The sequence below is a fragment of the Panthera leo genome, chromosome E2 (assembly GCF_018350215.1).
Source record: "Panthera leo isolate Ple1 chromosome E2, P.leo_Ple1_pat1.1, whole genome shotgun sequence".
NCBI lineage: Eukaryota > Metazoa > Chordata > Mammalia > Carnivora > Felidae > Panthera > Panthera leo.
The window spans coordinates 7444162-7464109 of NC_056693.1; the positions used below are offsets into that span (position 1 = coordinate 7444162).

At 47.9% G+C, this 19948-nt stretch overlaps 1 protein-coding gene across 1 annotated transcript; it reads left to right on the forward strand.

Moving 5' to 3' along the window:
* The first annotated feature begins 1302 nt into the window (after positions 1 to 1302).
* On the forward strand, positions 1303 to 8584 carry KLK5 (kallikrein related peptidase 5). Its single transcript, XM_042919683.1, has 5 exons — positions 1303 to 1375; positions 3546 to 3816; positions 4341 to 4597; positions 4722 to 4855; positions 8189 to 8584. Exons 1-5 carry the CDS (start codon positions 1303 to 1305, stop codon positions 8342 to 8344), a joined length of 891 nt encoding a protein of 296 aa, XP_042775617.1. The 3' UTR covers positions 8345 to 8584.
* Positions 8585 to 19948: the final 11364 nt, after the last annotated feature.

A 19948-nucleotide genomic window follows, 5' to 3' on the forward strand; every position in this document is an offset into this window, starting at 1 on the left:
AAGAAAAAGAAAAAAGAAAAAGAGAAGTAAAGGAAAATAAGATGAGAAGTCTAGGGGCGCCCAGACGGCTCAGTCCGTGAAGCATCTGACTCTTGATTTCGGCTCAGGTCACCATCTCACAGTCCTGAGACTGAGCCCTGAGTCTGGCTCCAAGCTGAGTGTGGAGCCTGTTTGGGATTTTCTCTCTCTCTGTCCCTCCCCCTCTTGCTCTCTCTCTCTCCGCCCCCCCCCCCTCAAAATAAATAAATATCAGAAGCATTAAAAAGAGAGAGAACCTCAGAGGCAGATAAAGTGCAAGGGTTAGAGACACAGAAAAAGGCGGGGGGGCGGGGGGTACTGAGAGACAGACGCGGAGGCACACAGAGAGACGGGAATCTTAAGGTGGGGGAGGATGTGAGGTGGCCGCGGGGGGCGGGATGTGTGATGGGGGGAGACACCCAAAAACAGATACTTGGTGGACGCTTTATATTGAGAGATTTCTCAGAAAGATTTAGAGGGACGCAAAAACAGAGAAAGAAGGCTGTAAGAGTTTGGAAAAAAAACAAAAACAAAAAAACAGAGACACGGGTGGGAAAGCTATAAGGCGGGGACAGAGAGAAGCGGAAGGAGTATAAGGCATGGAAAATAAAGAAAAATCCTGGCGCCAAGAAGAGCGCCCAGAGTAGGTCAGAAGCACGAATGCAAGGCTGGGGGGCAGGGGCTGCAGGTCGAGGTGGCCCAGCCCCGCGGAGACCCCTCCCCATTCCCCGGGCCAGGGAATTAGGGAGTGGCCTTTGGGACTGGGTGGGGGGGGGTGCTCTGGAGGTGGAGGTGGGGGGCAGGCAGGAGGAGTGATTGCTGAGGCCTGACGGGGCGCCTCACTACCTGGGAATGCGCCCCGGGGATCAGTGGGTGGTTATAACCCAGGCCGGGTGCCCGGAGCCCAAGAGGAGGCGCGGAAGGACGGCGCAGGCCTGAGAAGTCTGTGGCTGAGCTGGGAGCCGGTTCCCCACCCCCTACCAGGGGGGACGCTCGCTTGGCAGGTGAGGCCTGGGGAAGACCACTGGGAGGGAGAGGTGTCTGCCTCTGGCTCTGGGCTTGGCTGCACCCCCACTCTCTCTGTCCTCCCTCCTTGCCCAACTGGAGAGGGCTGGATGTCTGCTCCTCTGAAGTCTGTAGCTCTTGGGGGATTGGAAGGCAATGTCCTTGTGGTTCCTCTCTGCCCTGGGAAATGGGACTGGGAAGAAAGGGACGTGAGGTAAGGGCTCCCAGAATCACCTGGGCCACCCTGCCCTCTGTCCTTCCCACCAGGTCCAAGTGGCCATGGCTACAGCAGGACCCCGTAGGACGTGGATGGTCGGTGCCCTGATCACGGCTCTGATTCTGGGGGTGAGAGGTAACCAGAACCCTGTGTGTGCCTGTTGGCAAACTGTGGGTGGGGCTGTGGGTGACTCTCTGAGTGACATTGGAGTGTTTGTCCCAGGGAGACTCTGTGGGTATGGCTCCAGGACTGGGTGACTAGGAGTCGGTGTCCGTATTTGTGATCAAGTGATTGTGTGTGGCTGTGTGCCTGTCACCGTGTGTATGGGTGGGTGGGGGGGTGAGGAGGGGACCTTTTCCCATATCAAGTGACTGCCTGTGACAGGTGCATTACCCTGGAGGCTGTGTGTGTGTGTGTGTGTGTGACTGTGTGACTGGGTGTGTGTGCATATAGGATCACGTGTGGCTCAGTGTCTGTGCGGGTGCTTGTATGCACGTTATGTGTGTGACTGTGTATGACTGCAGGGATCTGGGGCTCTTGTCCCTGTGTCACCAGATTGCAGGTAACAAACGTGCTTGTTACCATGAAATGTGTGGCCAGGTCCTTGCAGATAGCCGTTTGTGATCGTGTGATTGTGGCTGAGTGCAAGAATACGGGTGGCTATATTTGGGTTGTGTGACCGCCTGGGGTTCTATGGGTGCGTGTCTGTGACTGTGTGTTTATAGGGGGCTGTGTGACGGCACAGCTGTGTGGGTGGAGTTTCCATTCCTGCCTTAATAGAAGTGGCTGTCACTAGGAGGCAGTGGCTGTGTGCGGGTGGCTGATGCCAGGTCACTTGCACTGTCCCATGCTGGGTTTACTGAGTGTGATATTGTCACCAGGCCAACGTGCCTGTGGGCAGAAGTGCATGTGGTGGTCTCTACATAGATGTATACGTGCATTCGTATCACTGAGACACTGGGTGGGTGCATGAGGTCTCGTGAGGCGTTCACCGAGTGCGCGTACCTGGGAAGTGTGTGTACCATGAGACGGAGCTGTGCCTGTAGCCATCCCGGGGGAGACCACGCGTGCGCGTGTGTGTGTGTGTGTGTGCGCGCGCCTATTGGTGACAGCTGTTGTGCGCATGTTTCTTGGAGTGTGTGCATAAATGAAGGCGGCACCAGTGCCTGGCATCTCTGGGTCATTGGCAAGAATGTGAACAACTAAACAGACTATGGGGGACTGGCGATGGAATGAGGTATCCGTGTCTGTCTGTGGGGGGGGGGGGGGGGGGGACGGTATTGGCAGGAGGATTCAGGAGGTACGTTCGTGTTTGAGAAGGCAAAAAATCTGGCCTACTCTCTGCCACCACCCGGCGCCTCTAGCTGAGCACTTTCCTGGTTCTGCTCCCCCAACTCTCGCTCCGCCCAGGGGCTCTGACTCTGCCCCCTTTCCTCAACCGCGCTGCTAGTCCAGGCTTTATCCATAGTCAGGGTCCCCTTGGGCGGCGCAAGCCAGGCCCCACCTGGATGGCTCTCCCTCCTTTTGGCCAGGTTCCACTTCCGGTCCTGTCTGCAGCCCTTAGAGCCCAGCCCCTACCTCCTCGCCCAAGTCAGGGCTCTTTTTTTTTTTTTTTTTTTTTTTTTTTTTAATTTTTTTCCCAACGTTTTTTATTTATTTTTGGGACAGAGAGAGACAGAGCATGAACGGGGGAGGGGCAGAGAGAGAGGGAGACACAGAATCGGAAACAGGCTCCAGGCTCCGAGCCATCAGCCCAGAGCCTGACGCGGGGCTCGAACTCACGGACCTCGAGATCGTGACCTGGCTGAAGTCGGACGCTTAACCGACTGCGCCACCCAGGCGCCCCTGGTCAGGGCTCTTTAAGAGACCCTGGCCTCTCCAGCTGCCCCCTCCAAGCCTGACCCCACTTCCTGAGCCCAGGTCTTACCCTTAAAGCCCTGGTCACCGGTCCATTCCCCAGGCTCCACCCGCTGAGCCTTGGCTCGGCCTCTGGGATCGTCCATCTTGACCCTCCCTGGCCCCGCCCACAAAGCTCTAGCCACTCCCAGGAATCTTGAGGTGCAGTCAGAGTCCAGTAAACCACCTGATCCTGGACTCCGTCCTTGAGTTCTAAACCTTGCCCCTCATCAGAGATTTCACCCTTAGACTCCAGCCTTCGCCCCTAAAGCCCCGGGCCCGCCCCTCAGTGTAAGGGCCCTTCGGAAGTCAGACGACCTCTGGCTGGCCCCGCCTCTTGGCTCAAAGGCCCACCCTCTGCGCCCAAGCCCCGCCCCGTCCCCAAACCCCGCCCATTTTCTGCCCCTAGAGCCTGTTCTTGCAAACGATGTTACCTCTTGCGACAACCCCTCTGACGCCGGCACGCGGCCCTCTGGGAGCACGCGGGACCTTGGAGCTGGGGCCCAGGAGGACACCAGGGCAGACGAAGGCAGCAGCAGCCGCATCGTGAACGGGACCGACTGCGAGAAGCTCGGCCAGCCTTGGCAGGGTGCACTGTTGATGCATCCCAACCAGCTGTACTGTGGGGCCGTGCTGGTGCATCCGCAGTGGCTGCTCACAGCCGCCCACTGCCGGAAGCAGTGAGTGGGGCTCTAAGAGCAGGACTGGACCGGGCAGGGGGCAGGGGTGGGGGCATGGAGATGAGGGTCCGGCGGGGATGACGAAGGGGTACAGTTGAGATGGGACTAAGGATGGAGATGGGGGGCAGAGGGCTGAGGCTGGAGAAAGGATCGTGGCGGGGGTGGGAGTTGGGCGCGCCGTTGGGTTTGGGGTGGGTGCATATGCTGAGTGGTTTGGAATGGAGATGTGATTCAGAGTGGCTTTAGAGTTTGGGAGGAGGTGGGGCGCAGATACATGGGGTTAGGATGGGGCTGAGTGTAGGGTTGGGATTAGAGTTATGGGGAGTTTTGGAGGCGGTTGGGTTTGAGGTTGGGGTGGTTAGATCGTGTTGGGGATGCACATGTGGTGGTTTCTGTGTACAGGAAGGATTCCGGTTGGGGATGGGATGGGTGGAGTCGGGGATGGGACTAGATTTGGGATGTGCTTGAAACTGGATGAAAGCATAGGGTTCGGGGTTGTTGGTAATCTGCACCGTCTTCCTTAGATTTTTCAGAATCCGTCTCGGCCACCATTCCCTGTCACCCGTTTATGAATCTGGGCAGCAGATGTTCCAGGGGATCAAATCCATCCCCCATCCTGGCTACTCCCATCCCAGCCACTCCAATGACCTCATGCTCATCAAACTGAACAGAAGAATCCGTGAAACTCAGTATGTTAAGCCCATCAACATCTCCTCCCGGTGTCCGTCTGCTGGAACCAGATGCTTGGTATCTGGCTGGGGAACAACCAGCAGCCCCAGCAGTGAGTGTCCAGGCCCCTCTCGACCCCACCCCTGCCTGCCTTCTCCCCCTCTCTGTCTCTGAGCACTGCCCCTCCCCGTCTTTCTCACTGCTCACTGTGGCCCTACTCTGTGTGTCTCTGACAGTTAAATTCCCCAAGGTTCTCCAGTGCTTGAACATCACCGTGCTAAGTATCGACAGGTGCAAGGAGGCCTATCCAAGACAGATAGATTCCACAATGTTCTGTGCTGGTGACAAGGCTGGCAGAGACTCCTGCCAGGTAAGGCTTGAGATTTCTGCATTTGCTCAGCAAATACACAGCAAGTGCCAACTCTGTAACCTGAAACCTTGCTAAGTGCTGGGAACCCAGCCCTGTCCAGTAGAAATATGTGAGTCACACATGTAACTTTAAATTTTCTAGTAGCTGCATTTTATTTATTATTTTTTCACATTTATTTTTGAGAGGCAGAGACAGAGAATGAGCAGGGGAGGGGGCAGAGAGACAGAGAGAGAGAAAGGGAGACACAGAATCCAGAGCAGGCTCCAGGCTCTGAGCTGTCAGAGGCTGACACAGGGCTCGAACCCACGAACCGTGAGATCATGACCTGAGCTGAAGTCGGATGCTTAACCCACTGAGCCACCCAGGTGCCCCTATAGTAGCTACATTTTAAAAAGAAACAGGTAAACTTAGCTATTTTAATAATAAATTCTGTTTAACCCCATGTATCCCAAGCACCATGATTTAAAAATGTAGAAAATATAAAACATTTATAAATGAGATTTTTTACATTCTTTTTTAAAAAGTTTATTTTTATTTTGAGAGAGAGAGAAAAAGAGCACATGGGAGGGACAGAAAGAGCTACCGTATTAGACAGCACTCACTGGCCTAGAGGGAGAGATCAAGTCTGCTTTGTATGGTTAGGCAGGTTGTGCACTGCAGATATCACATCTAAGGGGGCACCCTTCACGTAATAGATACCAGTTTTGTCTATTTGTTTTGGCAAATTTCAGGCAGATGGCAGTTACATATCTTGTCTCCACAAAATCTGTAGTATGAAAGTTTCCTGACAATTGCTAGTAAACTGCCTTGAGGAAGGAAAACAAAAACTTTCGCTAGGTATTTGAAAAAAGAGAATATTTAATACAGAGGCTTGATTGCAAACTTGTTGGAAGTTTGTTGGAGGGCAGAAAAGGTTAAAAGGAAAAAAAAAAAAACCTCCAATGGTTGGGCACCTGGCTGGCTCAGCTGGTACAGCATATGACTCTTGATCTCAGGGTCGTGAGTTCAAGCCCCACATTGGGCATAGAAATTGCTTAAAATAAAATAAAAAAATAAAATTATCTTTAAGCCCCAGCGGTCAAGAAACTGCATAACTAGGGTAATTTCAGAGAATTATAAGAACTGGGTAGGAAATAAAACATAGTTTTATGATAGCAAGTGATGAGGGACAATATTCAAAAGGGTGTTTGGGGAGCATCTGGCTGTCTCAGTCAGAAGAGCGACTCTTGATCTGGGGGTTGTGAGTTCAAGCCCCACACTGGGTGTAGAGATTACTTAAATAAATATACTTTAAAAATTTTTTAATGTTTATTTATTATTTATTTATTTTGAGGGAGAGAGAGAGAGAGAGGCAGAGAGAGAATCCAAACAGGCTCTGCACTGTCAGCACCGAGCCCAGTGCGGGGGCTCGATCTCACAAACCACTGTGAGATGATGACCTGAACAGAAATCAAGAGTCGGACACTTAGCCGGCTGAGCCACCCAGGTGCCCCAATATACATATATATTTATTTACTTATAAAAGAATGGTTAGGAGGGCCTCCTCGAAGAGTTGGGTAGAGGCTGAATGACACGAAGGACTCAGTCTTGCAAAGGCTAAGAGTAAGAAAAGCATGTGCAAAGGTCCTGCAGCAGGGAAGAGTCTGGCTGATTCAAAGGACAGAAAAAGCCAGAACGTTTGGGACACTGAGGGAGGGTGCAGTAGGAGTTGAGCCTGGAGAGATGGGTGGGGGCAAATATTCAACAAATACTCCTTGATCTCCAATACAGAACTTCTTTATGTCCTCATGGAAGCTCTATCCTTTGAGGATGACAGAAATTAAAATTATACTGTTGCAGGGATCAGGAGCCTTCCCTGTATTCAGGCCCTCAACGGTTCTAGAGGGATATAAATTCAGGTGTTCCCTGCCAGCAGGATGTACACTTCAGTAACACTGGCAATTAGTAAGCACATCGTCCTATTCTGATGGCTGGGCAACCCCCTCCCCGCCCCCCACCCCCCCCTCACAAAAAGAATTTTACAAACCTGACAATTGCAGCAACTTCCCAATATCATCTCTGTCCCCACATAACATGGAAACACGTATCTGGAGAGAGAGAGGGATTTTTATCAGAAGAAAACACATCTAATCCACAGGTCAGCATTTAAAATCACTGTAGCTTTTCTGGAGCCCCGTTTAGCACTTTGTTTTTCATTCTGCAGACCTCAAGTAGCTTTTCATACCAGCGTGTGGTCAGGGTGTGGCCCCTGGGAGCAAAAAGTAACAACACTAATACTATCATAATAATAGCAGCTAATCTCAGACCCCGCTTTATGTCGTTTATGTACATCGATGAGCTCATTAACTCACTTAGCCATTATTGATAGCTCTGTTTTACAGAGGAGGAAGCAAGCTCAGAGCAGTGAACTAACTGCCTCTCAAAGGAAACTCTGCAGGGATGTTAAGCAACATATAATGAAAACAATTAATCTGCAAGAAAGTTGAAAGTTAGAGGTTCACAGGCAGCCAGGCTCTTTTGCCTTGAAACAGTGTCTGCTAACAAAGAAAGAAGCCAGGCTCTGGATTTCTTTATACTGGATACCAGTATCTTGCATAAGCACTCATAAGAAATGGCAGTAGAGAGTGGTATTATTATAGGAGAGGAATTGCTGGAGCTGTGGGGAGTTAAACACAGGCAACCCACGGAAGTGGTTCTCAACCTACCCCCAGACCCACCCCAGGGGACACATGGCAGAGCTTGTTCATATTTTTGGTTGTCACAGCTGTCCCCTGGGGAGGAAGGGGGTTACTGGCATCTAGTGCATAGAGGTCAGGGATGCTGCTGAACACCTTACAATGCCCAGGACGGTCACCACAGCAAAGAATAATCTGGCCCCGACGTCAGTGGTGCCCAGGATGAGAAAGCTTCATCCGAGGGCTGAGAACTGCCTCTCTGCAAAGGTGAGGTGTGTAAGAACAAGGTGGATTGCTGCAAGGGCAGGCGAAGAGTGAGGAAGGGAAAGGAAGGCATGTCCAGTAGGAGAAATACAATGATCGAAAGCTGGAAAAGAGAAACAGAAATAGGGACAGGGAGACCCAGTGAGGGCGACACAGGTGGGGGTTGGGTAGAGAGGGGCAAACAGAACTTCTAAGGTTTGGATTTACAGTGATATGTTAACATTCTCTCCCCCTCTCTCCTTCCCTCTCTCTCACCTACGTCTCCGTCACCTCTCTACTTTTTCCGCCTCTGTGTCTCTATCTCTTGCCACCCTGGCCTTTCTTCACCTGTGTGTCTCCCTGTCTCCACCTGTCCACATCTCTGCCTCTCTGTGAGCACCTTTCTCCTCCACAGGGTGATTCTGGGGGGCCTGTGGTTTGCAATGGCTCCCTACAGGGCCTCGTGTCCTGGGGAGACTTTCCCTGTGCCCAGCCCAACAGACCCGGCGTCTACACCAACCTCTGCCAATTCACCAAGTGGATCCAGGACACCATCCAGTCCAACTCATGAGGCATCCCAGGACTGGGCATTCTGGTGTGCCCCATCCTCTGCGGTCCTCACTCTTGCAGGGACCATGACACTCCCTCCAGACCCCTGTTCCCTAACAGGGATTAGCAATCTCAATCTCTCCAGCCCCTCCAAGTCTCCTGGAATCAGGGTCCCCCTTCCCCAACAGTGGGCTGATGCTGTCTCTCCATTCAGGTCCTAGAGACAGTTCCCAGAATGACCAATGTGAGGGCTGCACCTCAGTCTCCCCGGTGCTTCCTTCCTCAGACCCAGAGGCCGTCCCTGCTCTGCAGCTGTGACCCAAATCTGGTCCCAGAAATAAAGCATCTGAGGAGAAGTGGACTCTTGTGTGGTGTCCCGCACTCACTGAATGACCGGGCAGCCAGAAACAAGTCACTTCTGTCCACACCGCTGTGTTTGCTCTATTGGGTTATTTCAGTTGCAAGAAGCAGAGATCTGCTCAAGCCGCTCTGCGTTTTCTTCACAAATGCTGTTTGAGTGGGTATTTTGTGCCAGGAAGCTTCCAGATGCTGAGATTCCATAACAGGCAAAACAGAGAGCAACTTCCTGCCTCACGGAGCTCCCATTTTCACAGGGGAAGACAGACAGTAAAGAGATAGACAAATAAATTGTGTACTATAATAAGCATGTAAGTGATATGAATAGAATGAGCACAGAGTACAGGGAAAGAGGAGTGTTAGGAGGGTCCTTATAAGAAGGAGTTGTCGGGGGGGGGGGGGCAGTCAGAGTGAGAGATTAGAAGATGCTACAAGATGGTTCTGAAGATGAGGGAAAGGGAGAGGAGCCTAAGAATGTAGGTGGCAGTCCAACCGCTCTCTGTAAGCAAGCACAAGACGGGTGCCATGGTGCAAAATACGGACAAATAATACTGACATAATTGCAGATGACAGAGATAACTCAAAGTTGGGATGTTAGGGGGCAAAACGTAGAACAGAGCAGAATGCTAGCTGAGGGGCAATCTTGAGTATATTTTCCAAAATGATGTTGTTGGTCGATCTGCTCTTGGCAACAGGAAAAAATTCATAGTGCCTTGAATAGTTAGGTTTTAACCTTGCGTACCAAGAAATCCAAGTAAGGGCTGTGAGGGCTCCAGTTCCACTTCTCTCTGCTTCTCTTGGTTCTCCTTGGTGTGTGGTTCCTCAAGATCAATGACAGCAGCGAGTGTCTTTTATTTCTAATGATTATTTTTGAGAGAGAGACAGAGCATGAGCAGGGGAGGGGCAGAGAGAGAAAGGGAGACACAGAATCTGAAGCAAGCTCCAGGCTCTGAGCTGTCAACACAGAGCCCGACACGGGACTTGAACTCACGGAGTGTGAGATCATGACCTGAGCTGAAGTCAAGCACTTAACCAAATGAGCCACCACGGGCCCCCAGAGAGTATCTTTCAGAGAAGGGTAACACTTCTCCAGAAACTGCCCCAGCAGAATTCCCTTCATTCTTATTGGTCAAAATTGGGTCACATGCCCTCTCCTAAACCAATCGCAGGCTAGAGGAAATGGATTAACATGGTTGATTTGCACCAATCAGGATTCATTTTCCGAGACTGAGCCCAGAATGTCCCCTGAGTAGTGGAGGCTTGAGGAAAGGAGCTGCTCCCTGAATAAAATGAAGATTCTCCTATCAAAGAAGAAGAGAAACATGGATGGTAGGTAAACAGCCAAGCGTGTCTCTTATAGGCGTCCTTTTAGCAATATTTTAAAATTAACTTTTCATTGAAGGATAATGTACAAACAGAAATGTGCCCTTTTCATGAGTATTATAAACTCGATGAATTTTCACAAAACAGAAGACATCCTTGTAACCAGCACCAAGATGGAGAAGCAGGATATGACAAGCTCCCCCAGAAGATCTAGGGGCCCCCTTGCAGTCACTACCCTTTGCCAAGTGCAGTGACCTCCTGACTTTTATCACCATCCATTGGTTTTGCCCACTTATAAACTTTGTATGAATAAATATAAATGTATTTTTATAGATTTATGGAAATATAATAAATGCATATAAATAAAATCACACAGTGCATTATCTTGTGTTTGGCTTGTTTTGCTCAGTCTTATATTTGTGTGTGGTTCACCCAGATTTTTGTCTATAGTTGTGGATGTCTCTTCATTATGGCACTGTTTACTTTTGTGTAAATGTACTCCAATTTATTTCCCCTTTTTACTATAAATGGACATCGGGTAGTTTCTAGTTTTTTCAACGGTTTAACAGAATTTTTAATGTTTATTTTTTTAAGAGAAAGAGAGACAGGGTGTGAGTGGGGGAGGGACAGAGAGAGAGAGGGAGACACAGAATCTGAAGCAGGCTTCAGGCTCCAGGCTCCGAGCTGTCAGCATAGAGCCCCATGCGGGGCTTGAACTCATGAACGGTGAAATCATGACCTGATCCAAAGTCGCACACTCAACCGACTGAGCCACCCAGGCACCTCTCTTCAACAGTTTTAAAGGCAATACGCTGATCTAACACCTGCCAAAGCTATGGTGAAAAGTTTAGGAGAAGCACTGTGCTTGACTCCCCCGCCCCCTACCCTGTCCCCATGCTTCTTTCTCCTGATGGCACAGCCTGGAATCATTCTGGGTCAGGTTTAGACTCAAGGTTGAGCAGGAGATCAGAAGGGAGGTGTGTGGGCCCGGAGGCAGAGACTGATGTGTTGTGATCTTGTCTGACTCAGCACAGGGCAGCCTGGGCAAAATTGAGATGTAGTTGTTGGATTACCACACAAACCCAACTATTACTCAGGGTGGCACGTAATCCGGATAAAGATGTTCTCCCTGCATGTGGGTGGCCAGGTGATCCAGTTTTAAGCACAAGATGTAAGCTGAAACCCAGTGGGTGGATTTCCCTGGGAAGTTTTTGTTTTGCTGATAAAAGGGTGGGTGTTATGTTTGGAACCTATCCCCTTCCCACCAAGAATGGGGATGCCCAGAGATGGATCAGCCACTTGGCACCACAAGGATAAAAGCCACGGGATAAAGACGACTGCAAGAAGCAAAAAGAAGCCTGCACTCTTGGTGACTTGCGTAAGCCCCTGCTCCAGGCACACACTCCCAACATCCGAACTTGAAACAAGAGAGGACAGAACCTCCAGCAGCTGTGCTACTCTAGTTGGTGTTAGGTATGCTGATACAGAGGAGTTGATGGGAGAAATGAAGTTTCTAGGAACAAAACCTGAGCTTAAGACATTGTGCAGATTTTCCTGGGCAGGATCAACTCTCTCTTCCTGAATGAGGATGTGCCTTTTTCAGTGTGAAGCCTGGCTCCAGAATCAGGAGGGAACAGATGTCTGCAAGTGGCTCCTGTCAAGGGTGGAGAGGACCAGTGTATTTCCTGCATGGTGATGTAAGTGGTAAGGAGAATAGGGCTGTGGTGGTGCAAGAAATAAGCTTCTTGCCTTACCAGATATTAAGACAGGCTGCAAAAATAAAATAATGTAGTTTTTCAAGTGTAGTGTTTAAAATAATAAATTAAAAAAAGTGTAGTGTTAGTGAGTGCAGGAGTAGACAAATGGCTCAGTAAGACAGAAGAGAGAGTTCAGAACTCAATATATTATATACTATATGGGAAGTTATAAAATATGGTAAAATAGCAATCCAAATTAATGGGAGGAAGATGGTAAGCATAGTAAATAGTGTCAGGAAAACTGGCTCAATGTGTGGAGAAAAATATACTTAGATATCTATCTAACACCACACACAAAGGTAGACTCAAGATGTATTAAAGGCCAATATGTGAAAGATACACTTACAAAGTAAACAGAAGAAAACTAAGGAGATTATCTTCAAATCTTTGTGACAAAGAACAACTTCTTAAGACTTGGAAAGTACAGATCATAGAACAGAACATCGATTAGTCTCATTATGTCAAAATTAAAAGTAGACTAAAATGGGCCATTAAAACATTTATCAGAATGGGAGAGGTTGGGGTGCCTGGGTGGCTCAGTCGGTTAAGCATCCAACTTCGGCTCAGATCATGATCTTGTGGTTCGTGAGTTCGAGCCCCATGTCAGGCTCTGTGCTGATGGCTCAGAGCCTGGAGCCTGCTTCAGATTCTGTGTCTCCCTCTCTCTCTGCCCCTCCCCTGTTCACACTCTGTCTTTCTCTGTCTCTCAAAAATGAATAAATATTAAAAAAATTAAAAATTAAAAAATAAAAGAATGGGAGAGGTCATTTGCAATATTCATAATGTACAAGGGACTAACACCTATAATATGCAAGAAGCACCTGTGAATTAAGAAAAGAGATGGGCACCCTTACAGGAAAATGGGTAAAACTTATGAACAGGCAATTTGCAGAAGCAGAATCTAAAAGCTGACATGCATAAGAGATGTTCAAACTCATTTATTATCAGAGAAATGTAAATTTCAACAGCAGTGAGCTACAATTTTACACCAATTAGGCTAGAGAAAATTAGAAGGATGGGCAGTGTTCAGTGTTGTCAGGGATGTACAGGCATCCTGGGATGTTCAAGTGCTACCAGGGTAAGTGTGGGGCCTTCAGCTCTGAGGAAGGATCCGACACTATTTCATTTAATTAAGTATATACATACCCCATGACTCAGCAATTTCTCTCCTGGCTATACATCCCAAAGAAATTCTTCCACACCCACAAGGGGTCACGTACAAGGATGTGCCTTGCAGTGTTCTTTGTGGTGGCTGGGAGTTGGCAGCCACTGCGTGTCCATCCCTAGGGGGATTGTTGAGTAAATGTGTGGATGCCCATCATGGAGTTCGATGCAATGGGGCAGATGTGTGAACACGGCAACATGGTTGGGTCTTTAAAACAAAATGCTGTTTGAGGGGCATCTGGGTGGTTCAGTTGGTTAAGCGTCCAACTTCAGCTCAGGTCATGATCTCATGGTCCATGAATTCGAGCCCGGCGTTGGGCTCTGTGCTGACAGCTCAGAGCCTGGAGCCTGCTTCAGATTCTGTATCTCCCTCTCTCTCTGCCCCTCCCCTGTTCATGCTCTGTCTCTCTCTGTCTCAAAAATAAATAAACATTAAAAAATTTTTTAAAAATGCTATTTGAAAAGTGAATTAGAATAGAATGAGATATATAATCTAATGCCAATAACATAAGTTAAAATTACAGGCCCATAAGAACCACACTACACATTTTGTAAGACCGAGGGAGGGTGGGAAGAGAGAAGAGAAGGGAGGGATGGAAGGAGAGAGGGAGGGAGGTGGGGGGGGGCAAGAGAAGGATTCTGTACAAACCAGTGATGATAATGATGCATTTGACATTGAACCTCTGCCCCTAAGGTCTAAAGGGAGTAAAAAATTAGCTTGTTAAATTGTCAAGCCACATCTTGCATAGATAGTGTCCTGAGGCTGAGCCCCTCTGTGGGGCTGGGAAAGTTGTGTGCATTTTGTGTGTCCCCATTCACTGTGGCCATCTTTTGATAGTATTCGGTATCCTTGAATTGTTAAATCAGACGCTAACCCAACTGTGGCTGATTCTTGCTTGATTCTGCACTCCCCCGAAATGCACAGACTTGGCTCAGGACCTCCTCGGAGAGGCTGTGACTGAGGCCCCAAACTGTCATCGGGTGTGGCTTGGAAAGTTGGTGCGTCCTCCACCCGGTGCCCTCGCTCTTGGGATGGTTGACCCTGGCTAAAAACCGAGGTCAGGGAGTGGCCCCAATTTTGTTGGTGGGAGGATCTTCCCCATGCATTCCACACACCAGATAAGCATCTAATTGTTAGCTACAGAGAGGCTGGCTGTGGGTTACCTTTTATTAGTAAATCATAATGATGATGATGACAACAGCAACCATGTATCGAGTGCCTGACACCTCGCTGCATTCATTGCATGCCTCGTCTCTCCCAGTTATGACAGCAGCCTCAGGACGGAGGCCCTCAAAAAGTCAGTGAGGGGCAGTCAGGTTGGGAGAATTTGGCTCCATTTCTGCAGCTGGTACGTGGCAGAGCCGGGATATGAATCAAGGGAGTGGGAGGCCTGAGCCTTTGCCCAAAACCACACCGTGCTCCGGCCAACAGAAGCAAATGCAGGGGCACCCTGCCAAAGCCGAAGCTGGGGAGTCTCGACTAAGGCAGTAGGGAGAGAGGGAGGGGGTGAGAGAAGGAAGAAAAAGGGTGAGGGGGGCGAGGAAGCGGAGACACTGAGCTTTACAGAAACAGAGCAAAGAAGATTTAAAGACAAATTCAGATGTAAAGAGATTCAAAAAGAGAGGGAGTTTTGGGGAGATTTAGAAAGAGGGAAAGTGAAATAGAACCATAGAAAAAGGTTCTGAAGAAGGACCTAGGGAGATAGAGAGAGGGACTCAGTAAGATAGTTAGGAAGATAGGGACAGACAGAGAGAAAGGAAGGAAGGATACCTGCCTTGAGAGTTTTACAGAGGCAGTCGGATATCCCAGATTCCCTTTGCTGACCCTTAACCTCACTCTCCTTCAATTTCCAGATGCCTAAGTGCCCCGCCCCACCCCTTGGCTTTGCAGCTAGACCCCTAGCACCCAGGGCTCCGTTCTCTCAGATCCTGGCCTGGGTCGCCCATGGAAAATATCCCTTCTACGCTAAAGAGCAGGCAGGCTGGGGATGCCTGGGTGCCTCAGTCCGGTAAGCATCTGGCTCTTGATTTTGGTTCAGGTTCTGACATCGTGGTTCATAGGATCCAGCCCTGCATCGGACTCTGCGCTAACAGTGTGGAACCTGCTTGGGATTCTCTCTCCTCCTCTCTCTGCCTCTCCTTTACTCGTGCTCTGTCTCTCTCAAAATAAGTAAATAAACATGAAAATAATTTTTAAAAAAATAAAGGACAGGCTGGATTCAAACCTGTGTCTATTTCCTATTCTGAGCATTAAGGGAGAGAATGCACGTCAAGGCAAGGGTACAGAGCTTGGTGCAGAATAGGCATGTGAAACTAGTTGCTTCTGTGATTATTATGACCATTATTATGACCATTATTACTCTTGTCCTGGAGTTCCTTGGCCAGCCAGCACAGGTGCCAAGAGAGTCATTGTGCTGTATCAACATCTCCAGGGAGCTTGTTAGAAAGTGTAAAATCTTGGCCTTTCCTCAGACCAACTGAATCAGGAGTTGCATCTTAACGAGATCCGCTGGTGCTTTGTGTGCACTTTGGGGTTTGAGATGCGCCCCTAAGCACCCAGGAAGAAGGAATTTTAAACGCGAGGTATGAGAAGCCACAACTTGCTCCCGGGCGCCACCTTGAGGTCTGTGGAAGACCTGACCCTGGAAAGCCATGGGTGTGAAGTCCCACAACCCTGGGTCCTGGTTTCCCAGCTCCCCTGGGTTCTTAACTTTGGAATTTTGGGCAAGTTAATTGATCTCTCTGAGCCATGGATAGGTCACACTTCTTACCTGTAACACCAAGCTCACAACTGCATCTCATGCACAATGTCTGCTGCAGAGTTGGTGCTGAAAAAATGTTATCCCGTTTTCAGAATGTGCCACTATTTCGAAGATGGAGACTGGATATAACTTAGAGGGCAGACTACTCAATCCACTGTATTATGTGTTACACCGTGTCCTCCAAAAATATATGTTTTAAGGTCCTAATCCCGGAGACCTCAGAGTGCAATCTTATTTGGATATTGGGTCATTGCAGGTTAGTTAAAATGAGGTCATACTGGAGTAGGGTGGACCTTTAATCCCATATGACTGGTGCTTTTATATAAAGAGGGAAGACAACGTGAAAACATACACACAGGGGAGAAGGTCATGTGAAGACAGAGGCAGGATTGGGGTGATGCAGCTATAAGCCAAGGAACTCCAAGGATTGACAGCCATTGTCAGAAGCTAGAAGAGGCAAGGAAAGATTCTACCCAGAGTCCCAGAGAGAGCACAGCCTTGTCAATAGCTTGATCTTGAACTTCTGGCCTCCAGGAGTTCTGGCCTCCTGCTATGGACACTGTTATAGCAACCCTAGGGAACCACTACACATAGGAAGGTTGATCGTCTCTGTAGGTCAGATAGAGATATTAGAATATCTCCAGAATCCTTCCCTTGAGAGGAAGAAATCAAACACAGGTCTACTTTACAACAGAAGATGTATGAATGGCCAACAAGCACATGAGAAGATGCTCAACATCTTTAGTCACAAGAGAAATACAAAACTGCAATCAATCACTACTACATGCCCATCAGGTTGGCTAAAACAATTTTTTAAATCCCCCAAACTCATAAATGTAGCAGAGATGTACAGTGACCAGAACTCCCACACATTGTTGCTGGGGATGTACAATGGCATAACCACTTTGGAGAAAGGTTGGGCAGTTTCTTGCAATACTGAACATGATCTACTCTATGCCTAGCAGTCCCACTGGTAGGTATTTCTCCATGAGAAGTGAAAACACACATCCACACAAAGACTTTTACACAAATGTTCACAGCAGCTTTCTTTGTAATAGCCCCAAACTGGAAGCAACCCAGATGTCCATCAACAGAAGAAGGGATAAATGAACTGTGGCGTATTCAAACAATGGGCTATGCCTCAGCAATTACAAGGAACAAAATGCTCAAGGGGACTCAAGATGAAAAACCCTAATAACGTTTCCTAGCCACACACATTGGTGAGTAAATCAAGTGGGTCCACAAATCTGTGGGTCAAATTGTCTTAGACTGTTGAGCAAACTCAGTATTCTCTATCAAGCATGATTTATTTTTTGCTTTTAATTTAGACCAAGGGTGGAAAAGGCTGTGTTCATCATATGGCATATTTGCTGGCACATTATTATCAAGGCTTCTGTCTTGTTTTTTTATATAATTGTATTCAACCAATTTTTCCCCCATTGTCTGTTCCTATTCCCTTCCTCCTCTGGGCCAAAACTAGAGACAAATGAGGTATTTTGCCTCAGGAACAAAATTTAAGGAGTAGTGCAAAACCTCAGAAATCAAGACAAACAATATTTTAAAAAGTCAAAATGAATGCAGACAAGTCCACACAGGGATCTGACTCTGCACAGCATGATTCATATGCCTCAACCTAATCCCAGTCCTGCTGCATACTGTCTTTATTTTAAATCTTGGTATCTTGTTCATCCTAGATTGTTGCATTAATTTGGAGTTTTTAAAACATCGCATTAAAGTGTTTATTCTTGATTACTGAGGTTTTTGGTCATGCTTATGCTTGTGCCCAAGACCCTCTTCCCCCTCCTCCTGGTCTTCTGAGCTTTGCCCTCAGGTAACCATCCTATCATGTCTCATTCACATCTTTGTGTTTTTGCGTGTTTTTATTGCCATAAGTGTGCCAAACTACAAAATCTGAGGACACGGTTCTTCACAAGATTGCCCTTGTTTCAGACACCTGCTGCAATTTTGGGGATCCGCGGGGTCGCCTCCCCCGCTTGAGACCAGCTAGCTACAAATCTGGAGTCCCCATAGACTCCCTCAGGCCTAATAAATCACAACCATGGGATTCAGGAAAATGCCAAACTTACAACTGCAGTTTTATTATAACAAAAGGACAGAAATTAGAAGACAAGCATAGGGGCGCCTGGGTGGCTCAGCTGGTTAAGCATCCGACTTCGGCTCAGGTCATGATCTCACGGTTGGTGGGTCTAAGCTCTGCATTGGGCTCTGTGCTGACAGCTCAGCCTGCAGCCTGCTTCAGATTCTGTGTCTCCTTCTCTCTCTGCTTCTCCCCCACTCACACTGTGTCTCTCTCTCCCTCAAAAATACATAAACATTAAAAAAGAAAAAAGAAACTGAAAGATATGCATAGAGTGAAGTGGGAGGTGGTTCCAAACGTGAAGCTTTCATCATCCTCAGGGATGTGTTATTTGTCACACATCAAAGTGTGACAATTCCCAAAGAGTATTGCCAACCAGGGATGCTCACTCAAACTATGACACACAGAGGGCTGTGTGTCATAGTAATGGGCTACATTACGTAGGTGTGATTGATGGGTCAGCTGGCTACGGATTTGGGGGTTCTCACTACCCCTTAAGATTCAATATTTTGTTAGACCAACTCTCAGAACTCAGGAACATGCTATACTTATGATTACAGTTTTATTATAAAGAGTATAAATCAGGCCAGATGAAAAAATGAATAGAACGAGGTCCAGGAAGGTCCCAAACATATTCTGTGCATTCTGTCCTCAGGAGCTGTCACACCCTGTATGTTGCCAAACAGGAAGCTCATCAGAGCTCCAGAGTCCAGACTTTTTATTGGGGTTCCATTATAGACACATGGTTGATCAAATCACTGGCCATATGATTGAACTCAGTCCAGCCTTCTTTCCTCCATAGGCTGATATCAAGTGGCCCAAAGCTCCAACCTTCTGAATCACATGGTTTGTGTTTCAAGTATTTTGAGTGTGGCCCTAGGGGCCTACCATATATAACAAGGGTATTTCTATCACTCCAGAGGTTTAGGGCTTACTTCCCAAGAACAGGGGACAGAGACCAGCCAAATTCTGTTGATTACATATTTATAAAATATGCAGGGATTTTTGGTTCTGTGCATATATTTTTAATGCATGTAAATAATATTGGTTATATGCCCCAAATTTTACCTTATTTTTTTTTTTTGTCACTCAGAACTATGATCCTAAGATCCATCCATGTGGATATATATACACCTAATCTGTTGTTTTTAACAACACACAACTCCGTGCCACTGGGCACTCACCACACCCTACTATCCACTACCCCAGAGGTGGACACAGAGCTTGCCTCCAGCTCCTCATTTCCACCAACAGTGCTTTGTATGTGTCTCCTTAGAATCCAGAATCCAATTTATTTGGAACCCGTGGAGGTTCAAATTACAGCCACAAATTTTCTGCACTCTTCTCTCCAACAGTTGGAGTTGAATTTCCTTCTCTCTGAGCGTGGGTTGAACTTACTGACTCACTTCTCATGAACAGAATGTGGCAGAAGTGACAGTGTATGTTACTAGGTTGTAAAAAGTATCGCCTCCCTCTCTCTTTCCTCCCTCTATCCCTCCCTCTCAGATCACTGGCTCTGGGGGAAGCTCACTGCTGTGTTGTGAGGACACTCAACAGCCCACATGGTGAAGTTCACATGGTAAAGAACTGAGGTCTCCGGTCAACAGCCACTGAAGTCACCCAGCCCGGAAATAGTCCAGCATAAGTGGAACCTTCAGGTGACTGCAGCCCTGATTAACATCTTGCCTATCATCTAGTGACAGACCCTGAGCTAGAACCACCCAGGTAGCCACTCCTAGATTCCTGATCCTCAGAAACTGTGTGAGGTTTTTTTTTTCAAGTTTGTTGTGTTAAGATGATGAATTAGGGGTGAATAGCCACCTAGCAGTAGGCAACTAATATGGCATCTAAACCTAGGAGTGGGACAAGTTCCTGGTTGAACTGAATACATATGCAATGTCCTCACAGAATTAACACAGAATTATCACACACTGGGTGATAGTGTGGGCATATGGTTAATTTGACCAAGTAGAGCCAGGTCACTCTCGTGCATGGCTTTGTCCTCCACACTCCAAAGGCACAATTTGAGGATCCCTAAAGTTCAGGTTCCTGCTGCTGCTTGACATGACTCAGCTTTCTACCGCAATTTAATCGGTATAAAACGATAGCCTGCCACATTAAACTCGCATTTCTTAAATTGTTGATGGTTTTGAGCCTCTCTTCAC

What these genes read in the sequence shown, in the direction of transcription:
- KLK5 (XM_042919683.1), top strand. Translation starts at nt 1,303, where the DNA reads ATGGCTACAGCAGGACCCCGTAGGACGTGGATGGTCGGTGCCCTGATC. An exon ending in AACAACCAGCAGCCCCAGCA is followed by an intron (nt 4,598 to 4,721) that starts GTGAGTGTCCAG and finishes TGTCTCTGACAG; the next exon opens with TTAAATTCCCCAAGGTTCTC. An exon ending in CTGGCAGAGACTCCTGCCAG is followed by an intron (nt 4,856 to 8,188) that starts GTAAGGCTTGAG and finishes TCTCCTCCACAG; the next exon opens with GGTGATTCTGGGGGGCCTGT.